The sequence below is a fragment of the Passer domesticus genome, chromosome 3 (genome assembly GCF_036417665.1).
Source record: "Passer domesticus isolate bPasDom1 chromosome 3, bPasDom1.hap1, whole genome shotgun sequence".
In the NCBI taxonomy this organism is placed as follows: Eukaryota; Metazoa; Chordata; class Aves; order Passeriformes; family Passeridae; genus Passer; species Passer domesticus.
In genome coordinates, this window is record NC_087476.1 from 58,132,662 (window position 1) to 58,155,985 (window position 23,324).

The 23,324-nt window shown below is 39.5% G+C and overlaps 1 protein-coding gene across 3 annotated transcripts in view; it reads left to right on the forward strand.

Moving 5' to 3' along the window:
- The window catches only part of MTHFD1L (methylenetetrahydrofolate dehydrogenase (NADP+ dependent) 1 like), a 144,840-nt gene that overhangs the window by 60,105 nt on the left and 61,411 nt on the right, over positions 1 to 23,324 (forward strand). For all 3 annotated transcript variants that reach the window (XM_064413316.1, XM_064413317.1, XM_064413318.1), the window contains 4 exons: positions 19,036 to 19,175; positions 20,867 to 20,908; positions 21,957 to 22,057; positions 22,460 to 22,637. In XM_064413316.1, the coding sequence (XP_064269386.1) occupies positions 19,036 to 19,175; positions 20,867 to 20,908; positions 21,957 to 22,057; positions 22,460 to 22,637 (461 nt within the window). The remainder of the gene's footprint in view (positions 1 to 19,035; positions 19,176 to 20,866; positions 20,909 to 21,956; positions 22,058 to 22,459; positions 22,638 to 23,324) is intronic.

Below are 23,324 nucleotides of genomic sequence, written 5' to 3' on the forward strand. Positions count from 1 at the left end.
TGCAGCTTTGCAGTAGTGATGCCTTTGCACTTCTCTTCTGAGTCCTGAACACCCAGGTTGGATTACATTAATCCTAAAGCTGAAGTTCAAGTACCTTTGGAACGAGTTTGAGTACCTGTGGAACAATGCTCTTGAAAAGAAGCAGCAATGTGAAACGTGAGGTTTATTATGCTAGCACCCTTAAACTAGTAGAGAAATGTGTATGTATATGCTTGTGTCATACATACATATAGGAAAGGATTTTTTTGCAGTGTTGTACAGCTTAAAGGTCTGTTTATTTCCCTCCATTAATCAAACATCCATTCAAAGAAAAACGTTTCGCATTCTGAATACATTTATTTAATGATAGTTGAATTCCTATTTCATTGGGCCATGTTTGTTGTTACATGGCATTGTGGAATAAAGAACAAAAGGATTTAGGGTAGCTAATATTTTTCATTAGCCATGTGAAGTGACTGTTTCTGCAGTGTGCAGTCTTTTCAAGTGAGGAGTCCATTGTGTATCAATTGAATGAAAGCATGTTGGCAACAGTCTTGAGTCTTGATCCAGGTTTCAGAGTCCAAAATGTATTGCCTTAGATTTGGATTCCCTTCCATTGAGTGTGTCCCTCAGGCACAGAGTGCATATCCTTGCATTTCTTGTGCCTTTTTCAGTCTCATCCACCTGTTTGTCTTTAACACTCTTTTCTGCTTTGTTTGTCTTTGGCTCCAGTTTCTCTGCTGGGAGACAAAGCAGCGTAGCTTCAATATAGGAAAACCTTTGTGCTTTGCCAGCTAAAGGCTCTTGTTCAGATTCTATTCCACAGAACACAAATCCCCATGAAACTGGCTTCAGAATAAGACTGCCTTTTCTCTGCAGAGCCAGGAACTTCAGCATGATTTGTAGTCCTTTGTTAGGTTATTAAAAGCAATAGTTCTTAGAGTGGCCTACTTAAATAAACTTTGCAGGTAGTCACAAGTGTAAATATTTGTTCTAATGGTTGTAATTACCATAAGCTTTATGGTTTAAAAAAATACATTTTTTCTGGTAGCAAATCAGAGCACGTGGGCAGAGACTATACTGGTTTATTAAATACTGTCCTGTCCTACCCTACACAACTGAAGTCTAAGATGACAGCTACAAAGTGCTCACCAGCCCACGCTGAGGTGACATCCATACAGATGGATGCCTTGTGAATCTGTACAGCAAAGGTAGCAAGAAACTCTACTGCATTTCTACTCACAGGAGTTTGCCTGAGCCTTCTATGGCCATTGAAATTCCAAGGGGAAAGCTGATCCTGTAGCTAATTCAGACAGCCAGAGTGCAGGACAGCTATGCTGCAGTTAGGGAAGTAGCTGAGTAAGTTTATTCACTCCTGCTAAAAGTAGAAGTTTTCACTGTTCCACATTTCTCTTTTGGGAGTGTTCTTGTGCATTAGATCTGGCACTCAGTAAATCTTGTATGAGTGATTACAGTACAGTCCTGCCATGTCACTTAGTTGCATAAGCTCAGGAAAGAATTCAAAAGGTGCTAGGAATAGAGTAAGGTATCTTGCAGGACCATGTGGCTGGGAGAGACATTGAGGCTATGAGATTATTCTCAGCTGCATCCAAAGCAGGAACGTTAGAAATCTGTGATATATTCTGCAATTAAATTACTTTCCTGAATAGTAGAATAAATATCTTAATGTACATACATTAGCTCACTCTCTGTGAGATGGGATGATGATATAGAAAATATATAATTAATATATTTATTGTTCTATATATTTAGTGTTTATATTCTATTTCTTATTTATTCTTTTTTTTTCACTTACACCATATTTATCTTAGATTAGAATTTCATGTTACGTGTGTGGGCAGTACTAAGGAGAATAGCATGGCTTGCATTTGCAACACAGTTTTACAAACACACTTTTTTAACTCTCTGTCCTGCTTTAAGCACCCTCCTTCCTGCAGCTGCCGGTTTCCAGCCCTTTGCAGCCCCTCTGTTTCACCAGCACACCTGTTCACAGGGCCACGTCACAAGCTGAGCTGGAGGCTTGGTCTCCATTGAAAACAACTACAACAAAAAAAAGCCCTTTCCTTCCCCCTCATCAGACAGTGTCTGGGCAAACAGCTTTGTGTGACAGGGGGAAGATGAGATAATGCCACATAAGATGGTGTTTTTGCTGAAATAAATATTTATAGCATTAAAGCCTCCTTTGGAGCTTTCAAGTGCCAGTAAAGCTACTGTGGATGCACTATCTGGCCAGACTGAGCCTGCTTTGCCAGGGCAGCTAAGCCTGTCTCCTTTCTCAGCCTGTGCTCAACTGTTTTTGCATGACATCCCAGCAGAAACCTATTGCCTTTTTTGTTGGCTTAGTTTTCTGCTGACTTAACACAGAAGCAGTTCAGCCCAGAGTCACAAAAACACCAGAGCTGGTGCAGGAGAGGGTGAGCTGGGACAGCCAGCAGTGAGAAACCAATCTGTTGTGTAGATCCAATTACTTGTGTGACCATGTGCCACAGCCAAGGCAAAAGAAAAAAAAAAAAACCTCTCAAAGTGTTCTTTTAAAAATTATTTTTAAACCTTACTTTTTCTCTCTACCCTACATTGCCTCTTTCTCTGCTTGCTTTTCAGCTGGAATGGCATCGTGCTGTGCCTTTTGAGTAGTGTCAGGTAACAGTGATGCAGACAGTCTGCTTTAAAGAAAATATAAATGAAGTTTAACCATTGAATCCTGTTGTGAACTCTCCCTAACTGAAGGCATTCCCTGCTTCAGTTTCAGATATCCAAGTGAATCACAGACCTTCATTAGGTTTTAGATAACTTAAGCCTTTTAGCTCATCTGTTCCTTTCTCTCTTTCCTGAGCCTTGTTGCTACGTACCAATAACTCAGCTTTTCTGCTTTAATTTTGAGTTCTTGGTATGAGTTTTGCTGCTGAACTTTAAGTGCAATGCTGCAGCTGCCACTGCATGGTTTGCACTTGTTTGTCCCCTCAGCTTCTTAGTGTTTCCCTGCTGGGAACACTATTCCCCCTGGCCCTGCTGCTAGCAGGAGTGGCCCACTGAGGAGGGCTGCAGGCAGCTCCTGCGTGGGGAGCACCCACTCTGGGGCACAGAGAATGTGCCATCATCACAGCTGCTGTGCCCCTGGAACTGTAGGGTCTTGTGGCTCTCTGAACTCGGGGCTTTGCCTGAGCTGTCAGAAATTATTGCACTATACAACTCAACAGATTACCCTGTGCATCTCTATAATCACTTTGTGTTCAGCTCAAGAGAGAGGTTACTGGAAGTCAGAAGACAAGTGAAACATGAGTAGATCTATGGAATGCTAAAGTAAAGCTCTTCTCAAGTTTGTTTTTCACGTCTGGACTTCATGGTTGTCGATTGCTTTCTTTGCTACTCCCAATAAGCATGTCACATTCGATGCTGAGAGCATGCTGTGCTGGGCAGCTCTGTCCTGGTGCTTTTCATCAGGTGACAAGAGGGGAGTTATTGCAAACCGTTGCTGACTTAAGAAAAGTCCACTTTCTGTTTCTTTCTTTAGTTGGTACACTTGATGTAATTGGAAGGAATTTGTAGATGCAGTAAATTTTTATAAGCCAAGTAATTGACTCTTTATTGTGCTGGTACTCTGTTGATTAGAGTAAGCTAATGATGCTAGCTGTTGTAAGTATCTTTTCAGTACATACAAAGTTTTATTTCAAAGGCTATCCATTTTACATACTCTCAGAGCAGACATTGTTTAACAAGTTTATAAAACACCTTATAAAAATTGTATGTGTTTAATACACTAAGTGAATAATCTTCAGTAGATTTTTTTTAATGTCATAAGACACTTCAATCCATTTTTTGTGTACTCTTTTTCCAAAAAAAGGAAATAAAGCCCAAAAACTTTGGCTAAACTTCTCTTGGCGCCACTAGTAATGTGATATTATTACATTTAAATGTCAAGTTCAAGGATTTATTTTTAATATTTTTTGCTTGATATCATTAGAAGGGGATTCCATGCAGTGACCCTCCAGAAAGCTTTAATTTTTAAGAATCTGCCCAGCATCTTTCTAGCTTGCATTATTTAATCTCTGACTTCTTCACTCTTACTTTCACAAAAAAACCCCAAAATTTAGTGGGATTGCATTCCAGGATGTTGCTCTCTGAACAATGTGCATTAACATTTTAACACATCTTGTTAAAGTGTTAAAGCAAGGCTAAGGTTTCACGGTACAGGGTGGTTGAGGGCATTATCAGTGTAGGTGTTGCCTACTCCAGTCTGTGTGTACTACAAACTAGAAGAAGGATGTTCAGAACTTTACAGTATTTTCTCTGACCCCGTTCATAGTGCAGCTGCTCAAGCAGCTGTGCTGGGCACAACTGTCACAGTGGGGTGGGAAGGTGATACTGTGTTAGCTGGTATTGCTGTGAGGCTCTTAAAGTCATGCTCTAATAATACAAGTCTCAGTGGTACCACAAAGTGCAAAAAAAGGTGCCATTACTGCAAAAAGACCCGTGAATGTGTGCCGTTCTCTTGTGAGTGGTGGTGCCATTCACATCCAGGCTGCCCTTTTTATTGCTTTCCTCACAGCTTCTGAGGTAAAAGTAAATTCTATTGCTTTCACTTGTTGTAAAGTGGGAACAAAAAAAATCATCTCCTTCTTCATGCTTTTAGAATCTTAGCAAATTTTCTTATCAGTAAGCAGGAAAGTCTTCAGAGATGAGACGTAGTGCAATGTGTTTTTCTTCACTGGCATGAAGTCAGACTTCCTGGACACTGAGTTTACTTACTGCCTTGTCATAAATAATCTGGATGCAAATCATGCTTGTTTGTAGCTTGATGCAACTGGAAGTCAGGTGACAATGATTTAAATTACTGTCAATTTGTGCTTTAGTGCTTAAAACAGTCTTGAAATAATTTATTCATTATTATGTGAAATGAGAAACAGATATTTTCTTATATTTTTGTGCGTTTGGAGTCCTTGAGAAAGTTCTGACTCTACCTTGTCGCTGCAGATTTCTAGAAATTTTTTCTTCTGCTCTTTAGCACACATTGCAATATGAAGCTTTTCAGAAGAAGGATTGAGTAGAAGAGAGCTGTCCTGAATGTTTTTGTATATAAGGAAGCATCCTAGCATTGACTTCAGTATTACATGTCATCATATTTCAGAGCTGAATTAATTTGCAATCCTATAAATTATGCAAAGCTGAACTGAAAACTGAAAGTTGGTATTGATCATGAGCTATTGAATTACGTCTGACAAACATCACACTTGGCAGAAAAAGTTATGCTTTTCCCAGGCAGGAGAGGTGGTGCTGTTTTGAAGACAAAGCCTCTGAAATTGTGGACTGTCTTGTAGTGAGATATTACCTTCTTCCTTTAAAAAAAAAAAAAAAGGCATCTAAAAAACATGTTAGAAATTCACTTAGTCTTTCCTTGCTACAAAGCGTATTTGTAAATGTTTGTTCCCAAATCTACTGTTTATATCCAGAATTGTGAGAGGCAATTTACAGGAATGAAATAACATGTGATTATAAATCATCAGCCTTTTAGCAGAGTTCTCTGATTTATCTGACAAGCATATCAAGTGATCTCCTTCATAAACTGACTTAGCTCCACTTTGAAACCAGCTAGGATTTTTAACTCTTGCCATGGCCAGTTGGGACTCATTTGATCTGGTTTTTGTAATACTGTTACAGCTTAGTCCTCTCTTTCTCAAGTGATAATTTTTAGTAATACTGTCTCTAAGTATTCAAGCACACATTTTCTATACATGACTGTGATTGACTTAATACTGTTAGGTTCCCACACTCCTCCCTGATGTTTGCAAGGATGAAGTTCCCAAATTGTAGGTCAGATTTTTGTCACATTTCTCCAATGGCAGTAATTCTTTACTGCAAATAGCTTTTATTCCATTTGTATTCTTCATAAATCCACAGAAACTTTTTCCTGTGCGATACCTTTTGAAGCCTTGCTGTTGCCAATAAACTTCATCGGTGTTCCACAGTCTTTCTGTGGACATGATTTAACAAATAGCAAATGGGAGCCCTGGGGCTGGTCCTCTCTGCTGCCCCACAGTTCTTGTGTGATGGCTGCCTACTCTCCCCTTGATCATGTAGTAATGTTCTTCTAGCCTGGTTAACAGACTCCTGTGTATTGCTGTAGCAGGTTCTTTTGTTCCTCTTCATTGATGAGACTTTGTTGTATTTTCATCACAGGAGAAAGCTTTTAATCTGGCCGGGCCTCCCTTTGGTAGACAAAGGTTGTATTTCTTACTTATTTCAGTTTTTTAAAAGTGATTCTCTTCTTAAAAATCTGTTAGAAAACCATCAGGTCTGTAGTCACTCAGACTTTCCCACATTACTTGAAGATATGTTTTGATACTTGTCAGGCACAAGGCACCAAAAGAAAAGGAGCTTATTTAAGACATTGATACAAACACTGTGGTTTGTATTTTTCTTCTTCTTCCAGGATTTTAAAAGCACTGAATCACACTTTATTAAGAGAAGTGCATTCAGCTCTTGTGTATTTTGGGTTTTTAATTCCATTTTTAATATATTACAGTAACCTCACATCATTAGCTTCTCTGTTTCAATTTATGGAGCTGAAGACCCTTGTAATTTGTTTACATTTCCTTTGCAGGTTCTGATACTTGTTCCCTAGCATAGCAGCTCGCTCTGTCTTTTCCTCTGTTTTAGAGCTTATGTAATTAATAGTGACATTATCTTCTACTCAAGGAGTTAACCCTGCAGGATAGCAAAGCTGTTTATTTGACTGCCTTTCCTCCTAGTGACCAGAAGTTACCACTGTTCTCATGCCAGATGTCATGTGAGAGACCAGGCATTTTAATTTGTACATTTAGAGAATTTTGAATTAATGGGTGATTTCAGTGTGAAGAAAGAAATTTTAATGGTTACATGACAGAAAATAATTAAGAGATAGCGTGGCCTTATCACAGTTATATTCAATGGGGTTTTTATTGTTTGTGGGTGGATGGATGCTGCTCTATGCCTCACTGGAAAAGGAATTAAATGGCTTTCTCACAGACTAGGAGCAGTGAAAGGGCACATGTGTGTTGGCTGTGTGCTGAATGAAGTGTCACACCACTACTGAGCTGGCTGGGTCACAGACAAGCAGAGAACCAGATGCCGAGTCCATCGCTTGCCACCAGCAGCACACGGTCTCTGATGGAAACCTCCAGGTCTGTCACAAGGCTGTGGTACTGCAGCGCCTGACAGGAGCCATACATCTTATTCCCAGCTCCATCCTTGACTGGCTTTCTGGCCTTAAGCAAGTAATTTCAGCCTCTATGCCTGCACATGTAAACCCATTCTTCCTGATGTGTTCTTTCAGTTTATGAACTTTCTTGGGGGCAAAAGCTGTCTCGCCATAACAAACAGGGAGATGACAAGTGCTGTAACAGGAACTTTAAGGTAACAGGGCTTTTGTGGAGCCACAGCAGCTGCCAGTACTTAAACATGCATCAGGAATTTACTTACAAGCTGACATGGTATTTTAATGTCCTGTATGCTGACCTCTTCTGCAACATGTTAGAGATTAACACAACTCTTTCCTCTGGCAGTGATATTCATAAGCTAAATGGAGTGTACAACTGTTAAGGGCTATCCATTATTCTCAGTCTCAGGATAGTTACCCAGAGGTAAAAATAGATAGGAAGGATCTGTCATTCATTCAGAAAGTAGAGGCACTGCCCAGTTCCTGGTAAATAAAATACCATTCTAGTGAGTAGAAACTGATGACATTGCAACTTCTGTTCATTTTCCCTTCCTTCCCCAAGTTAGCAATCTTACCTAGTTCTAAAACTCCCAACACATAAGAAGCAGTTCTTTTTGTTCTCTTGTTGCCGGCTGGTTGTATTGTTTTTATTTGTAAGAAGAAAGGAACCAGGGGTTAAAAAAGTTGCAAACAGTAAAACATCATGTATGCTAGGAAGTTCTCTTAATTCATCACTTGGCAAAGGAAATAAAAGCAGGCTCCCCAGCTAACTGCGTTACTTTTGCTTAGGGTTATTTGGCAGAAAATCCATCATCCTCTCTCCATTTGTGAGTATTTCATATTGACTTACACCCTTTAGCAAGGGTCAGCAGGGCAGAGTTTGCATAAAGAGTTCAAGTCCTATCTCAAAGGCTGAATTTTAATTTTAGTGGATGGTTTATTTTTAATATCAGTTGAAAATGTTAGCTCTTTATTAGATTTCTGTTTGTTTGGTTTACTGACCTTTTGATCCTGAAACCTAATGTTCTTTTTATGCACAACTTGTGTAAGAATTAGGTTTCTTCAGATATTTACATCATGTTGGAGAAACCAGTGTTTGCTTTTTATTTTCTGACTCATTCTGAATCTGCAGGCAGAAATGTTTTGTTTTCTGAAAGCTTTTATAATTAAAATTGTTAATAATGTACACATACTGAGGGGGCAATATTTGTTTATTTATTTTGTATATTTACTTTTGGATCGGCTGACTTAATTCATCAAGGCTCCAGAGAAGTCAATACAAACATGGAGTGTGAAAAGAACATAAATATATGTATTTCCATTTTTGATTACGGTAATTATAGTAGGTAAAGTTTTAATATCATCTACTACAAATTTACATTTTGCAGAGTTGATTTTCTGTTTTCTGCTAGTATTCCATAAGCTCAGGCACACTGAGAGCTCTATTAACAGGGGTTTCAAAAACTATTATTTAAAGCTACATTTTCTTATTCAGGATCAGAACTCTGATATGTTTTCTTTTCATCTTGTGCTGCCCTCTCTATGAGCCAAATTAAAATAATGTGGTTTGGGAAAAAGGTTAAGATTATGTCTTTAGATCTTCCTGGAAGAAAAGTGCAGATGCTAAGGGTTCCAAATATTTTTATTTACAGATGTTGTGTTTTTTCCTCAGAAATGAAGTACTCTATGGTAATACAATATAAGAGAAAAACACTGTGATTTCTCTGAAAATATGCTAACTTTAAATTGTTGTTTTCTTGGGTTTTTTCAGTTTTCAGGCAACAAACTATATGTATTGTATTTGACATATTTTGTATGTCAAAATAATTACTGAAAAATAGTTATTTCTCTTTGAAAACAGAAACTGTGTTTGTTTACATATCTGATCTTATCATCTAATTGGATTAGCTTTAAAGAAGAGTTCAAGAATTCATGTCTAGGGATGTAAATTTGTTTCTAAACCATTTTTAAACATGTTAATGAGATTGCAAATAATGCTAGGTTATGTGTGGCCAGTATGATTTGTTAATGGGAAGAGTGGTGTTTTGGCAAATAGCCAAAGTGCTTTTGAAGGTCAGATGTTGACGATATTTGAAAGTGTTCAAATGCTGCTCTCTGGTTCTATAAAATAATACATTAAAAGAAAAGATTAATATCCGAAATGGTATCTCAGGGTCAGTTTAATGCTCTGACCTTGTAATTTAATTTTTGCAGTTTTATAAAGCTGCTGTTTAATTAATTTGATTTGATTGAGGAAACAGATTAGATTACTACAATAAGGGAAAATGTAGGTTACAGTCTTTTTAAAATTTTGGGTGGCCTACCTGTCTTTTACATGGCGAGCCTATTTTTTGGTCTCTTTATTGTTGGCTTTCTATGCTGACAGCTTTATTGAAGCTGACAGTCTCAAGCTCTTCAGCTTTGCTACCTGCAGGAATAAGGCACATGCTTCTAAAATATTTTCAGCTTGGCACAGGCTGCAAGCCCTGAGAGGGAATGAAGCTTCAGGGACAAGCAGATGCTTTACATGCATGAGGACACGGTATCTTTGTGCTGCCTCCATCTACAGCATCTCAAACAGAGCTCCCAAGAGACTTGAGTAACAGCTCCATAAATCAAGGGTTGCAGGTTCAGCCTGTCCAGAAGCCGATTAGGAATTCAGTGTACGTTTTGGGGCTCTTCACTGCACAAGGAGCAAGAAAGCACAAAAATGTGGGGGAGGGCTAAAGGATGATAGAGTAGCTAAGATGACAAGATGATGGGCAATTATGAAGAGGAATTGAAAAAAAAATTAATAATTTATAATCTGTAGTAAGGAGGCACAACTAATAATGTAGAAATATTTCAGAAATGGTAATGGGTAGTTTGCAATGGCAATTCTGTTGCCCTGATTGCTTGAATTGTGATTAAGTGGATAAATTCACCATAGGCATTAAAGAATTGATTTAGCCATGAGCAGTCGCAAGGATTTGTCGTGCAAACCAGAAGAATTATGGTTTGGTTTGGTTTTGGTTTTGACTGCATTTTTAATTGGGAATTCCATGTAGGAAGATGGGATTTGTTGGTGTGTGACCTTAGTACTGTCTCTCTCCTCAGCTTGTAATTCTTTCTGTAAGATAAATTACACATGACATCATGTCATTTAACAGACACAATTATTTTCCAGAGCAGTTTTAACCAGTTGAGGTTTTTTTCCTTATCCAAAAATTATAGGGAAAAAAGCAAATACATATTAATAAGCTTGTTGCAGTTCATCAATCTTATACTTTGAGTAGAGGTTCAAATACCAGTTTTGTATATAATATTTTAAAAATGCAGGTGATTGCAACCACAATACTCCCTGCCTACAAAGGGTATTTGCGAGCTTCCATGAAGAGTTTCCATGATTTCCAAAGTTTCATCTGCTGCATTTCTTCATATATGTGGCTATTGCATGAAGTCTGTGCAGCACAGTGGACTTTACCTTCCTGCTTCTTTTACCCTCCTCTGCTCTTCTGTGGCTTATGCTGCACGTTCTCACACCTAGGCATTATTTCCTGTCTCCTAAAATACTACTAATAGTACCTGGTGTTCTCTGTCTCCATGGAACGTCTTTCTGTTTATTGATATCTTACATTTTTGTATGTGTTTAATACACACATATTGCACTTTTTGTAGAATCATTTCTACTCTCACAGAACTCTCCAGCAAAGCTCTTGGGATGGTCTTGTAGAGTAATTAACAGCCTTGGCATCAGATGTTTCACTAGGCCACTTTTACATTAAGACACACTGCTCGTGCAGGGGAATAATACTTTTCTTCCTGGGGATACATAACAGGAGATGCCCTTTGCCATGAATTTCTAAAAGATGTAGTTGTGCTGTCAATAGGGCTGTTGGTGTCCTCTCCTAAGCGAACCATGCAAGGAAGGCATTCTGTCTCCTAGCAAAGACTTAAGCAGGATGAAATAAAACCAGATCCTGTTTGTCCTTCTGGGAGAGGGATGCACTACACGTGTGCACAGAAAAGACAGTGTCTAAGTCATGGGCAAAATCATTATCACAGCATGCAAGTGCTCCCCGGGAGCACTTGCATGCTGTGATAATGATTTTGATGTAGAAGGGCAGAGTGGAGAATCTTCTCCCAGTGCGTGCCTCGGTGCGGAGTCGGGGGCAGTTCTGTGCCAGCGGCTGCCCGGGCGAATGGCTGCGTGTGCTGGGGCTGGGCTTGCATGGCAGTGATGGATCTCTCTGTGCCTGGTGTGCCTCGGGTGGTGCACAAGTGACAGAGCATTGATCATCGGGCTTCAGCGGCCTTTGTTGTGTGCACAGACAGATGCTTTTGTTCTGTGACGAGGGTGAGGGGCAGCGCGATTTCCTGGGCTCCCCCCATCCCAGCCATGCCCGTCTGAGGGCAAGTGAGGGCACCCACAGCCCAGCATGTAGTGGCAGGTGCTGCTTAAATGGACTTTGTCTCGGAGTTGTGATAGATTCTGATGATAGCTTGTCTGGCTGCAAGAATTCTGTGTTTCACATCACTACCTGTGTCATCACCCATTGCCCAACTGTTTCTGCTGCCCTTCAGAAAGTATGTCTTCTTCCAGGGCGTATGCCAAAATGGTAGTTTGTCTCAAAACCAGGGTTCTTTGCATCCCTTCTTTTCTTTTTCACAAAACAGTACAGTATTGGTGCTAAAGCATGTTTTGTTTCATGACCATTTGATGAAATGCTTAGAAGTTTTCCAGGGAAGAAATTTTCAGGCTCTCTGCCTGCCCCTTGAAGTTAGTGTTTTCCAGATGCTTGTAACATCAATTCTCAAAGCATGTTCAAAGTCCATTTTCAGTAGCTTTTTTAAGGGGAGTGTAGAAGGACCCAAAACCTGAGAGCTCAACATGAAGCAGTTTCACTCTGATGAAAGGTACTTCAGCCAACTGGATCTTTTAAAAGTGGAAGTAAATGAAAGTCTAGTAGTGAGAAATGCATTGAGTAACATGGTTTAAGTGTGATGAAATTTATTTTAACCCCTTAGGGAAATACCGTGGGTACCATAAGTTAATGTACTCCTTGCAGAATTGTAAAAGAATGGCCTTAAATGAAGAGCCATCAGTGCTGCTGTTAATTATTCCTTCCATGCAAGTCTAAATAAAGAGGTGGTGAGGTTTTAATTTTGTAATTACCAGAAGACTAATAATTCTTTTGCCAAAGACCATGGTGATCTTTAAAGTATGTAACGTAATTGCCTTATTCCTGTGCCATTAATTTTGCTCCAAACGTGGTCATCTGTCTTATGAGCAAATGTTACTCTCTTACCTCAAAGAAAACGTGCTATGAATGGTGAAAGGAGGCAACCTAAAATTCATAGTTCTTTTGTTTGAATCTTTCTGGTTAATGTTGTAACAGAAGGAGGTTACAAAAGGGGGGACTGTGTATATTTGGTTAGTGTATTCAGCTATGCATTGCAGTTTATGACAGGGCCCAACACTTAGCCTAAGAGTTACATATCCTTACATGAGTATGGGACACAGAAATTAAGAGAAAATGACTGTAAAGCCCAGCAGGCTTAGCAGAGCAATTCAAAGAAACATGTAGCCCATGAAGCCACATTCAGCTCACTTAGTTTCTATTAGAATGAATAATTTGTAACTTGTTAGACATCTTCTGGTTTTAATCTCTAGTAATAAATTTAAATAATGAGCTCATTACTATAGTGAGCTGCAAGAAAATGTCAAATTTTACATTCAAAGTATCGGAATATGGTTTGACAAGGTGGCTAGGGAAGAATTAAGTTTTCTATTGCTGAAATGTATCTTCCTTCCTTCCCTTTCTTCTGCTGCTTGTTTGAACACGTTCAGGTACTTGTCTGGTCTTACATCAACTAATTAAAATATAGCCCAGTGGAAAAACTGACAAGTTTTTTTGCACTGTGTTTTTGTATGTTTTTGCTTTCTGTTTAGCAAATTGCAAGAGTTTACCTTCCAATTAAATGGATGCCAAAAACATCTGGGCAGCGGGACAGAGCAGGAGAGACAGGTAGAAGACTTAAGAATGAACAAGAATTACCCTTTCAGCAAGTCAGGGTGCACATTTGCTTCAGCCACAGGGTAAAACCATGCCCTAAATTGGTTTGGAGGCAGGAATCACTGCAGTTGCACTTCTGCATATTTTCAAGGCGAGGAAGCAAGCAGAGCTGTGGAGATGTGCAGAGCATGCTTTCTGTCACACAGTGCTACTCCTGCCAGCTCCTGGAGTTTTCAGTTTGATTCCCACCCTGAATTTAAAGTCCAACATCTGCAGCATACATACATAAACAGGCCTTTAACACCTACAGAAAGGAATTGTACCCTTAATTGTCAGAGGACTGAGATTTAAAATTTTTCTTCACCTGTCTGGCTTGGAGTAAATAAATGAATTTTCTATACTTCTTTTTTATCTATAGTCTGGGAATGATCTGTATGAATCATTGTGAATATTATTTTGTTTAATGTACAGGATGCTCTTGGAAAGTTAACAGCAATTTATATTAAAAGTGAGTAACTGTGAGAGGTTATGAGGTAACCTTTAGTTTCTCATTTAAAGCTGCTCTGCTTTTCAATGGTAAAATTACTTTCTTATGGAAAAATAAATGCTTCTGAGGAAAAGATTGAAATAGCTTGTTATGGAGTCCCAAGGGAACCAGCACTTAAATTAAGTGTATTCCTGGGAGCCAAGTTTCCTATGCAGCCCTTGCTGCCAGCAGGCAGTGACTGTTAGCCGAGGCCTGAGACTCAGCCAAAGGAGATAATAAGTGTCCTTTGAAGGAAGGCAGAATGAATTGCCATATCTGCTGGCTCAGTCAAAAGCATGGATTGGGTGTGAACAATCAGAACCCTCCAGTGCCCTGATGTCAGCAGGGTAAACACCGCCCTGGCATCTTTCTTTAGCAAAAGATGGAAAGTGCAGATTACATCCAGTTAGATTATGGTCTGTTAAACTTAGGGGCAAATATTTTTCCTATTACCTTTTCTTCTAGACATCACAACAACAACATAAAATTTTAACAACCAGAGCAAAATAGTTTCTTCATGGCATGGAAAATGCTCAGGCTTAAAATATTCACGTGTAGTTTTCTGCTGGACTTTGTGTTCAGCAGTGGTAGCAGTGAGTTCCTGTGTTCCATGACATCTGAGAATGCTTGGAAAGAAAAATGAACAGGAAAACTCCCTCTTTTGGTGGGAGGTGAGGGGGAGAAAAAAGTATTTGTTACATTCCAAAATCAGCCATAATAATGGAAGTTCACATCAAATAATTGCTAGAGTCAGAATGGACAAACATCTGGTTATTCATCCCTAGCTATACTAACAAAAATATGATATCCTGTTAGAGAAATCACTGATCATCCTGGTTTATTTTGGCGATAGCGCACCTTGGTATTTTTCACTTAAAAAAGAACATATCAGTACTTTATAGCTAGCATATCTCCCATTCCAGGTTCACAGTTCATGTGCTTCTGTGACTTTGAGCTCTTCCTTTCCTGAGTTTACCAGCAGACAGCTGCACTAGAACAGATATGTTTACATGTGGGGAGTAAGTGGCAACTTGCAGCTCAGAGTTTCCATTTCCTTTTACATTGTTCAGGAATCCAGGCTCACAATTCGTCCTCAAGCTTCGCCTCATGTGTGTGCATCTGACTTGGCCCTTTATAGTACAAATGCTTTATTTTGACATTGATTTGTTGATACAAAGGGCTGACTAGGGAAAAGATACTTTCACTAGAAATTACCCTCAGTACACATCAAGTTCAATTGTGGGTGAAATAGCTTTTTGAAAAATATTCTAAACATCACTTTCTGTAAGGCTTTTAAGCACTATATCAATGTAAGAGTAATGTGGAACCACTTTATGCAGCTTTAGCAAGATAGATGCATTTTTAGATGGAGAAAAATTAGATTTTGTATTAAGAATGATGGTGAAATCTGATTAGCTGCTTAACACACGACACTGTCTATTTAAGCTATTGTCACATGTAGGTGATTCCCAGATGTCCTTGGTAAGGCAGTAATTACATGAAGGAGGTTATGATAATTATAAACAAGAAACAAAATCATGAGAGTGATTTGTTCAATTGCCTGAAGTGGAATTAAAGACTCCAGTGAAGAGAGTTTGTTCTGACTTTGCCCCACCCAACAAACTTCTCTCTATTGCCCAATTTCACCCATATGGGCTTTTCCTTCCCCATTTTCCCCTTACCTTACCTAATTTTGATATTTTGGATTTTTGCTCTGAAAGAAAACTGTGGTTTATTGATGATTTTGGTAGCAGGAGTGGGTGAAGTAGATGTCACATAAATGATCTCTAGAAAGACCTGTAGTGATTGCCTGTTGTGTTTTGCCTACTGGCTTTTTGACCCGAGATCCCACAGTTACCCAGATGTGTAAGAATGAGCTGCTTTTGGTCACACTCATGTGGATATTTAATAAGAACAAATTATTTGACCTTATTTGACCATTTTGATGCAGTTTATTTCTGATATATATGTAAATTAATTGTTAGGTTTGACCTATAGCCCACTCTTAACAGTAATGCAGTGGTAGTGCACTGCTGATACATGAAATTTTAATTTTTATTCCTCATTCCAATGTTCTTTATGATGCTTAGGCTCTAAAACTGAAGGACAAAATCAAACAATAGGTTTGCACTTTAGGTTTTGCACTTTATATGACCACAACAGTGAGAGTCCAGAGAACTGTACTGAGTGAAAATTGCACCCAGAAATAATCTTTTAGCACTTGCTCAGCTCATCATTGAGTCTTATCAGTGCAAGGAGGGGATTCAGAAGGCAAAACAAGGCCTGGGACTGTAATAACACTGATCTAGTATATGTTTGCCATGGAGTTGTGTTCTCAGCCTGGAAGTGCAAATACCTTTGTGTTTTCTGTGAGCTTGCTGAAGGCAAATCATTTACCTCTTTACTTTCATTAAAACTGCATTGGAACTGTGTTTGTGACCTGGAAATCAAAGCAAGCAATTAACACCATGCTGGTATCTATTACAAACCCCCTGCCTGCTTTCAGGGCAGCAGCCCAGGCAGCTGTGATTCATGGAGCTGGGAAATGGTTGCTTGGCAGGGCATGAGATAAACAGGCATCTGGGGAAGGGAGCTGAAGCTGGGCAAAAATGTATGGTCTGGTAGCAGTGCTTGTGCTACAAACTTCTCTTCAGCTGAAGTACAGCAGACCACAGCTACTAAAGCTACTAAAGGAAATGTTTGTTGCCCAAAATGTATGTGAGTTCGCCTGTAATCCCTGCTATTGACAAGCTATGTATGAGAAAATATTGTCAAAGTAAATACACCTGTATAGTACTTCAATTTTCTGTTGTTACCTGGAAAGTGATTAGCTCACCATGTACTACTTTCAATTTCTGTTACATTTAAAGTGATTAGCTGGTTTATCTCATGATCATTAAATATAGAGTAGTTTGAAACTTCCCATTCGTAGTCTGTGTTTTTCATTGATGCTTTCATTTGAAAGCAGGAAACAATCTAAAAGTAATTGTATTAAGTGTTTCAGCACAAAGATTTTAAAATATAATAGCTTGGCATGTTATTCTGTCTTCTTAATATTCCTTGGAGGAAATAAAATGGAGTTGCAACTTTCATCCAGGCAGCTTTTCTACTACATCCTGTTTCCTTCCGCACACTGGAGAAAGCACTGACGTCTGTCTCCCTTTCCTCCACTTCCAATGAAAAAATCCCGGTCTCCATGTTGTAGCACTCACTCCGGTGAACTCTGACACAGTATTTGGGTTGTTTAGGCAAAAGTGAATTTTATCCTCTGTATCAATGGGAAGAGTGTAAAGAATAGGGGAATATGCACAGCCCTGGCTGCCTGGGCTGTCCGAAGGGTGGCTTGCTGTGCGAGCAGTTGCTGTGGAAGGCTGACATCTCTGCTTTTCTCCCACTGAAAGGCAGACTTGCAATCCCCCCTTTCTCAGAGGGAAGCTGACCCTTGAAAAGGCTTGGCATGAAATGGATTAACTCCCTGGAAACTTTGTTTGGAAATGTTAGGAGGCTGCTATGTATATGTGCTGGCAATCTCTGTAAGAGACAAATTATTTTCCCACCCTCTCAAGCACTTGGTAGTTTATCTGTTGTTTATATTAAAGATTGATCGTGGTTATATATTCCTAATTCAGAGTTCCCATTAATCACCCTATGCCACGTAAGAGACTGGGGAAGAAGAATGAGGGTTACTGGAAAGCAGAAATGTGATCCCTGGCTCTGCTTTTAATGTGACTTATCCTGGCATTAGCTTTGCTCCTATGAATTACTGCGTTTGTGTAAACATTTTTTTTTTTTTTTGTTCCCATGTTTGGTGTGTCTGTTTTTCTCAGGGCTATTTAGAAAAAGATGGTATAGTTATTACAATGATTGAGGAGAACATTAATTATGACACTTGCCATGTTACTATTTCAAGAGGTCCCTGCTCCCCCCAGCAGGCCCACCCCCTTGTTTGCTACTACTTGCTTCCTCTCGCAGCCCCAGCAGCCATTTCCTCCCTAGAGCAGATCCAGGCAATTGTTTTATCCTGTGCAAAATGAAGAGGTGGAAAAGGACCAGTGGGGTTAGGACAAATGCTCAAAGGCTGGGACTTCCTAAAGTGCCTCAGCTGCCAACAGTGAGATGCTTTCTGCCACGGCAACAGGATCTGTGTGTCCTCCTCCTTGATCCTGCTGAAGGTTCCCAGTCCTGAAATGTTCAATCAGCCATTTGTGGTCCCTTCCCCTCCTAAGTATGAGACACAAAACTGCTGACAAGAGGGAAAGAGAAGGGAATTTACGAGTTTTTACAAGTTGATTTGGGTTATGAGAACGCATTACCAGCCCTGCTTGGAGTCAGGTCCAGAAGCCTCTGGAGCTGTTTTCCTGCCCTGACTTGTCTGCCTGAAAGTCCCTTCACATCTTTGAGAGGTGTGCACTGAGCCCAGCTCTTTAATGTATTCTGGTGGGAAATCGTTGCGTCAGTAAATTTTCAACCAACAGGAGATCTAATCCCTTTAATTTTTTATTTACTGTGTGCTTGTCTTTGTCTAATGTAAAGAAATTACTTGAATTTAAAAGAAGCAAGAAAAATAATTTATATTTGACAAATCAGAACAAATTCACTCTGAAGAGACTGGTCTCCTTCAATACAAATTATCTTCTCTTTATTTGTAGGTCCACTAAACATACTTTGCCATGTGTATCCTAATTCTGCACAGATTTTTCTCTTGAGTCACGTTACATTCATGTCTGACTTCTTTGGTGCAAAATCCCATTATTAAATTAGTTGTTTAACAGCATATTCAACACTGAGATGTGGCTCCAACTGCTGGTTTGTGTTTATAACTAAACATCCTCTCCACAAAAGCAAGAGATCAGCAGAAGTTCTGCAAACCTAGGAGAATTTAGGTCCATTAATGGTGATGAAAGCACATCTTTAGTGCTTTTTTAGAAATCAAAGGAGGAGGAATAATGTGGGAAAGTCTTATATCTGAGAATTTGCAATCATTTTACACATAATTACACATAAACAGTGATTTTAGAGGACTATGTATTTTTAAGTACTTTGATTCAAACTAATTCAGATTGCTTGGATTTCCCCCCCCCCCATGGAACTACTTTGATGGCATATTGTAAATATAAGAATAAGAGAATTTATTTCTGAGCTGAGAATAGGTTTTTAATCAGACTCAGTAATGCAAATAGACCTCTATGTAAAAGTTCATTCAAAACTGAGTACTGGTGTGTATTTAAGTGCACTGTATGCTGAAGTAGAAATATCCCCCAGTGTTTAACCAAAAGCATGTTCAATGTGTGGTTTTGTTTTGTTTTTTTAATGTTTAACAGTAACTGAAGCTGGCTTTGGTGCTGACATTGGGATGGAGAAATTCTTCAACATCAAATGCAGAGCGTCTGGCTTGGTTCCCAGTGTGGTTGTACTTGTTGCTACAGTGAGGGCTTTGAAGATGCATGGAGGTGGGCCAAATGTAAGTTTTTGCACCTTTCTTGGAAAAATCAAATTGTTGCTAATATTTGAAATACGTAAAATACCTTGATTTAAGAAATATTTGGAGTAGTCTGTGGGGCAATGTTTAGATAACCCTTCTGAGGTACCTCATTGAGTAGATGTTATCACTAAAGTTAATGCTGTCTCTAAAATAAAGCCACAAATGAAAGATGAGGGACAGAAGAGCTCTGAACAAGTCCTATGTCTTACAGAGGAAGGGAAGGTTATTGCATTTTTAAAAAAGCTGTAAGAGATAGATATTCTTTTCCCTGCCTTTTGAAACAGCATTTGTAAGTGCAGTGAAGTCGTCACAGGCTGGGCAATTTGACAGCTGAGGAGGAATGAGACGAGTTCAAGTTGCAGTATGTGAGTGGAAGTAGAGAACATTGTTAGTGAAGGTTTTGAGATTTCTTTCACTCCAGTAATGGGTACCCCTTATGTCCTTTTATTTTGCTCAGATTAACTCCCTCGGGGATGCTGAAGTAACTGATTAAATTTTCCAAGTGTTTTCTGGGTGTACCAAGAGTCACCAGTGTATCACTTTTTGCCATCTAAGGCACAAAGAGATTTTACAGCTTACTGATTGTAGAAATGCTCCCCGAACGTGCAATCAGATCAGACTGTGCTGGCCAAGCAGGCAGACACTTAACTCCTAGGAGCACTTTCATCTGCCCAGCAGAATGCTGGAGAGTGATGCTGCCAGGGAAACAGTCACACTGGGGGAAAATACCAGAGCTGTTTCCACAGCCACAAAATTTTAGAAGGCATGGTTTCCCTTACAGCTAATCTTCTCTAAGAGTTAAAGCTGAGCTACCCTTTTTCAGTCTTTCAGGTTGATGTAATGATATAATTTTCTATCATTTTAGTACACTTCTGATGCATGTTTTCTTTATTTTGAATTATATTTCTCCATCTCTATCAAAGCAAGTATATTTTCACGTGTTATCACTCAATCTAGCAAAAATAGGACTTAAATATGTCTTAATAACTGTCTCTATTTCTGTCTCACTTGTGTCCTTAGAAGTTTAAAGGTTTCATTTGTTTACAAATGTGATGCATTCATCACTGAGGCATGTAGAGTACCAGATACTTTTACTGGGAGGTTAACTATAAAAAGGACTAATGCTAGAGACAAAAGTAAGTCTGGTGCCTGGGACTGGCGTTATGTGCTCCTTGGAGACTCAGTACAGTATCCCAGTGATCACCCTCATGATGCACTCTGCATGTATACCTTTGTGCTTTCCAGCAAATTACTTGCATGCAGTTCCTTGCCATGGGCAGTAATTAAAGAACATCAAAGATGATGTTCTTCTGTGTTGCTGTTATTTCTTCAGCTGTTGGGAGTTGCTGCCTATTGTCTTTGCACTGCTGGTGTGCTGTAACAACACGTAGAATGAGATCCAGCTGCCTCCCCTAGCAGTCTTTTGCAGCTAATTGCTGAGGCACTGCCTGTGTCTTGCTACCTAAATACAATAGGAGGTGTTGCTGTTGTTTGTGTGCTGGTGCAGCTTGGAATAAAACAAAAGCTGCAGGCAGGCTGTGATGCTGTGTGCACTGGTATGGGTTAGCTGGCAGTACAGAAAGCAAGCAAAATTGCACTTCAGACCCTTTAGGGTTATGACAAGTACCAATGTGTGATGACTTTGCTTGTTTATTATTACCTGTTCCCAGGTAACTGCTGGTGCCCCCTTGAAGAAAGAATACACAGAAGAGGTAAGAGGAACTGATATAAAACTTTAAAAGGGGTTTTTGGTTAAAGGAACAAAATAATATGGCGTACAGAGAATTAGGACTTCTCCTTGTTCTCGCTGGACAGTGTGCAGCCTCAGCTTTGACAGTAGCGTGCTCTAAAGCTGACATTCAGTCAGGCATTGCCAACAACTAAAACCACCTCATCCTCCCTCAGCCCCTTTGTGTTACCCCTCTTAGGTGTATGGTGTGTGTGACTGTGTGATGGATTGTAATAACAAACTGAAATACCTGAAAAATAACCTTTTTTCAATAGTTTTTCCAGGGCCACTAAGTTTTCAGACTGATCAATGTACAGGCATTTATAAAAGCACAAGAGCAGCGTGGTGTAGGGGTCAAGGACACTCCCTGAAATTAATGACAGCATAACCTGTTCATTAAAGAACAAGTTTAATATGTTTATGCTTCACATTTGGGGCGGGATGTCTCTCTTCAAACAAAGAGTGAATTCTGCTGGTTTGTTTTCTTTGTCACTTCACTCCAGACAAGTTCTGGTCTTCTGCTTGTGTGAAGCTAAGGATATGTGTTTTGTTACAACTAAGACAAGGCCTACAAAGTGTGAGGTAAAAGAGTAAATAAGGCAATCCAGTGCTGTGCTTGGGGTAGTCTGTGCATGTGTGTATATGGACTCTGCATCTAGCACATCTGTATGTCAAACCCCACCCCACCACTGCAGTCTGTTTATAAACTTTGCAAACAGCAGACTGTCGTCCCTTCCACAATCACGACAAGAAACCAGTCATCAGCTGCACCATCTTCCTGTGTCTCAGAAGAGAGCAGTGGGTTCATGTACAAATTTTGGATGCTGCTTAGTTCCTTAATAAGGTCTGATGCTTATTAATTGGAATGAGAATTAATAAGTGCCAGAATACTTTCGTCTGGAAGAATGTCACTTGCCTGCAACTGTCATGATCAGCACTGTTTATGTTCACTTAAATTTATGGAAAATTCTTTGGCTGGAGAAGACTTTATATGTCTTAGAATTTCCATTAATTTTTATTTAATTGCACAGAACCTCCAGCTGGTAGCTGATGGCTGCTGTAATCTACAGAAACAGATTCAAATTACTCAGCTCTTTGGAGTTCCTGTTGTGGTTGCTCTAAACGTCTTCAAGTAAGTCTGTTCTTTCATTAGTCTTGTTCAAATTCCTCGCTTTTCTTGGTTTTTAAATTATTCAATTTGGCCTGAACAAAGGAGCTATTAAAGAATTTCCTTTTTTCATCATGAATATAAAGATATATAAGTTCTTACCTTGTTCTTAATGTTCTAAAACCAATCAAAAAAAGTATATACTATTACAGAGTTGATAATCTTCCATGTTAATTAGCTATAACAGTTACAAAATTTTCTTGAAACATGTAAATACATATGCTATATATAAATGAATTATGTATATGGCACATTTCTATATCTACCTGCTTTACCACTGCTCATGGTAAAATAAGGCTAAGTTTGTAAGGTTGTAACAGAGAACTAATCAAACAAAATAATGAGACAGGACTGTTTGGTTGGCAGAACTGACTCTCCAGCTGAGGTTGATCTGGTGTGTAAGATTGCAAAGGAGTCTGGAGCATTTGATGCTGTACCCTGCAATCACTGGTCGGCTGGTGGTAAAGGAGCAGTAAAATTAGCTCAAGCTGTGGAAAAGGCAGCCAATCAAAAAAACAGTTTCAAATATCTCTACAGCTTGGAGGTAAGATTTCTTTTCTGTCTCTTTTTTTTTTTTTAATGAATACATCTGCATCAGAGTTGGATCTAAAACAAGAAGAACACTGAGAACATTGAAACAAAGTTATCCAAAATACTTGGAAAGGAACTTCCCTTGGTTTAAAATCATAAAGGCTGGAGAGAACAAGCAATCTGTGGCTTGTCTAATCAGGGAGCAGGATACTCACTGGCAATGATGGTTACTTAGTGCATTGAATGACACGTCAGATACTTTCATGTTTAACATAAAAGTATGTATGCAGATGGAACACTCTCTGATTATTTTGGGAGACTTCTCACAGTCACAATATTTGTCCTGTTGATTGGACAACAGGAGATGTGGTTGCTGTCCCACAGTCACAGGTATTGCACCAGGTTGTGGCTTCCTGAAGCATTCAGTGTCTGTATGAGAAGGCTGTGACAGGTAGCACATCCATGCTCATCCCACACATCTGCCCAGCCAGGTCAACACAGAGAGGAAGCACTGCCCTTACCTGCACCCACCTACACAGGACAGTTCTCAGGTGAACACAAAGAGCACAGGTGACCCAGTCGTGTTCCTTCTCTCCAGATTGGAGTCTGCCAGTACAATATGGTGCACACAATGCATGGGTCACTGCTGCTGCTGGCCTCAGTCTATTCAGGAGCAGCCCCCAGGGCTCCCGTCCTGCTC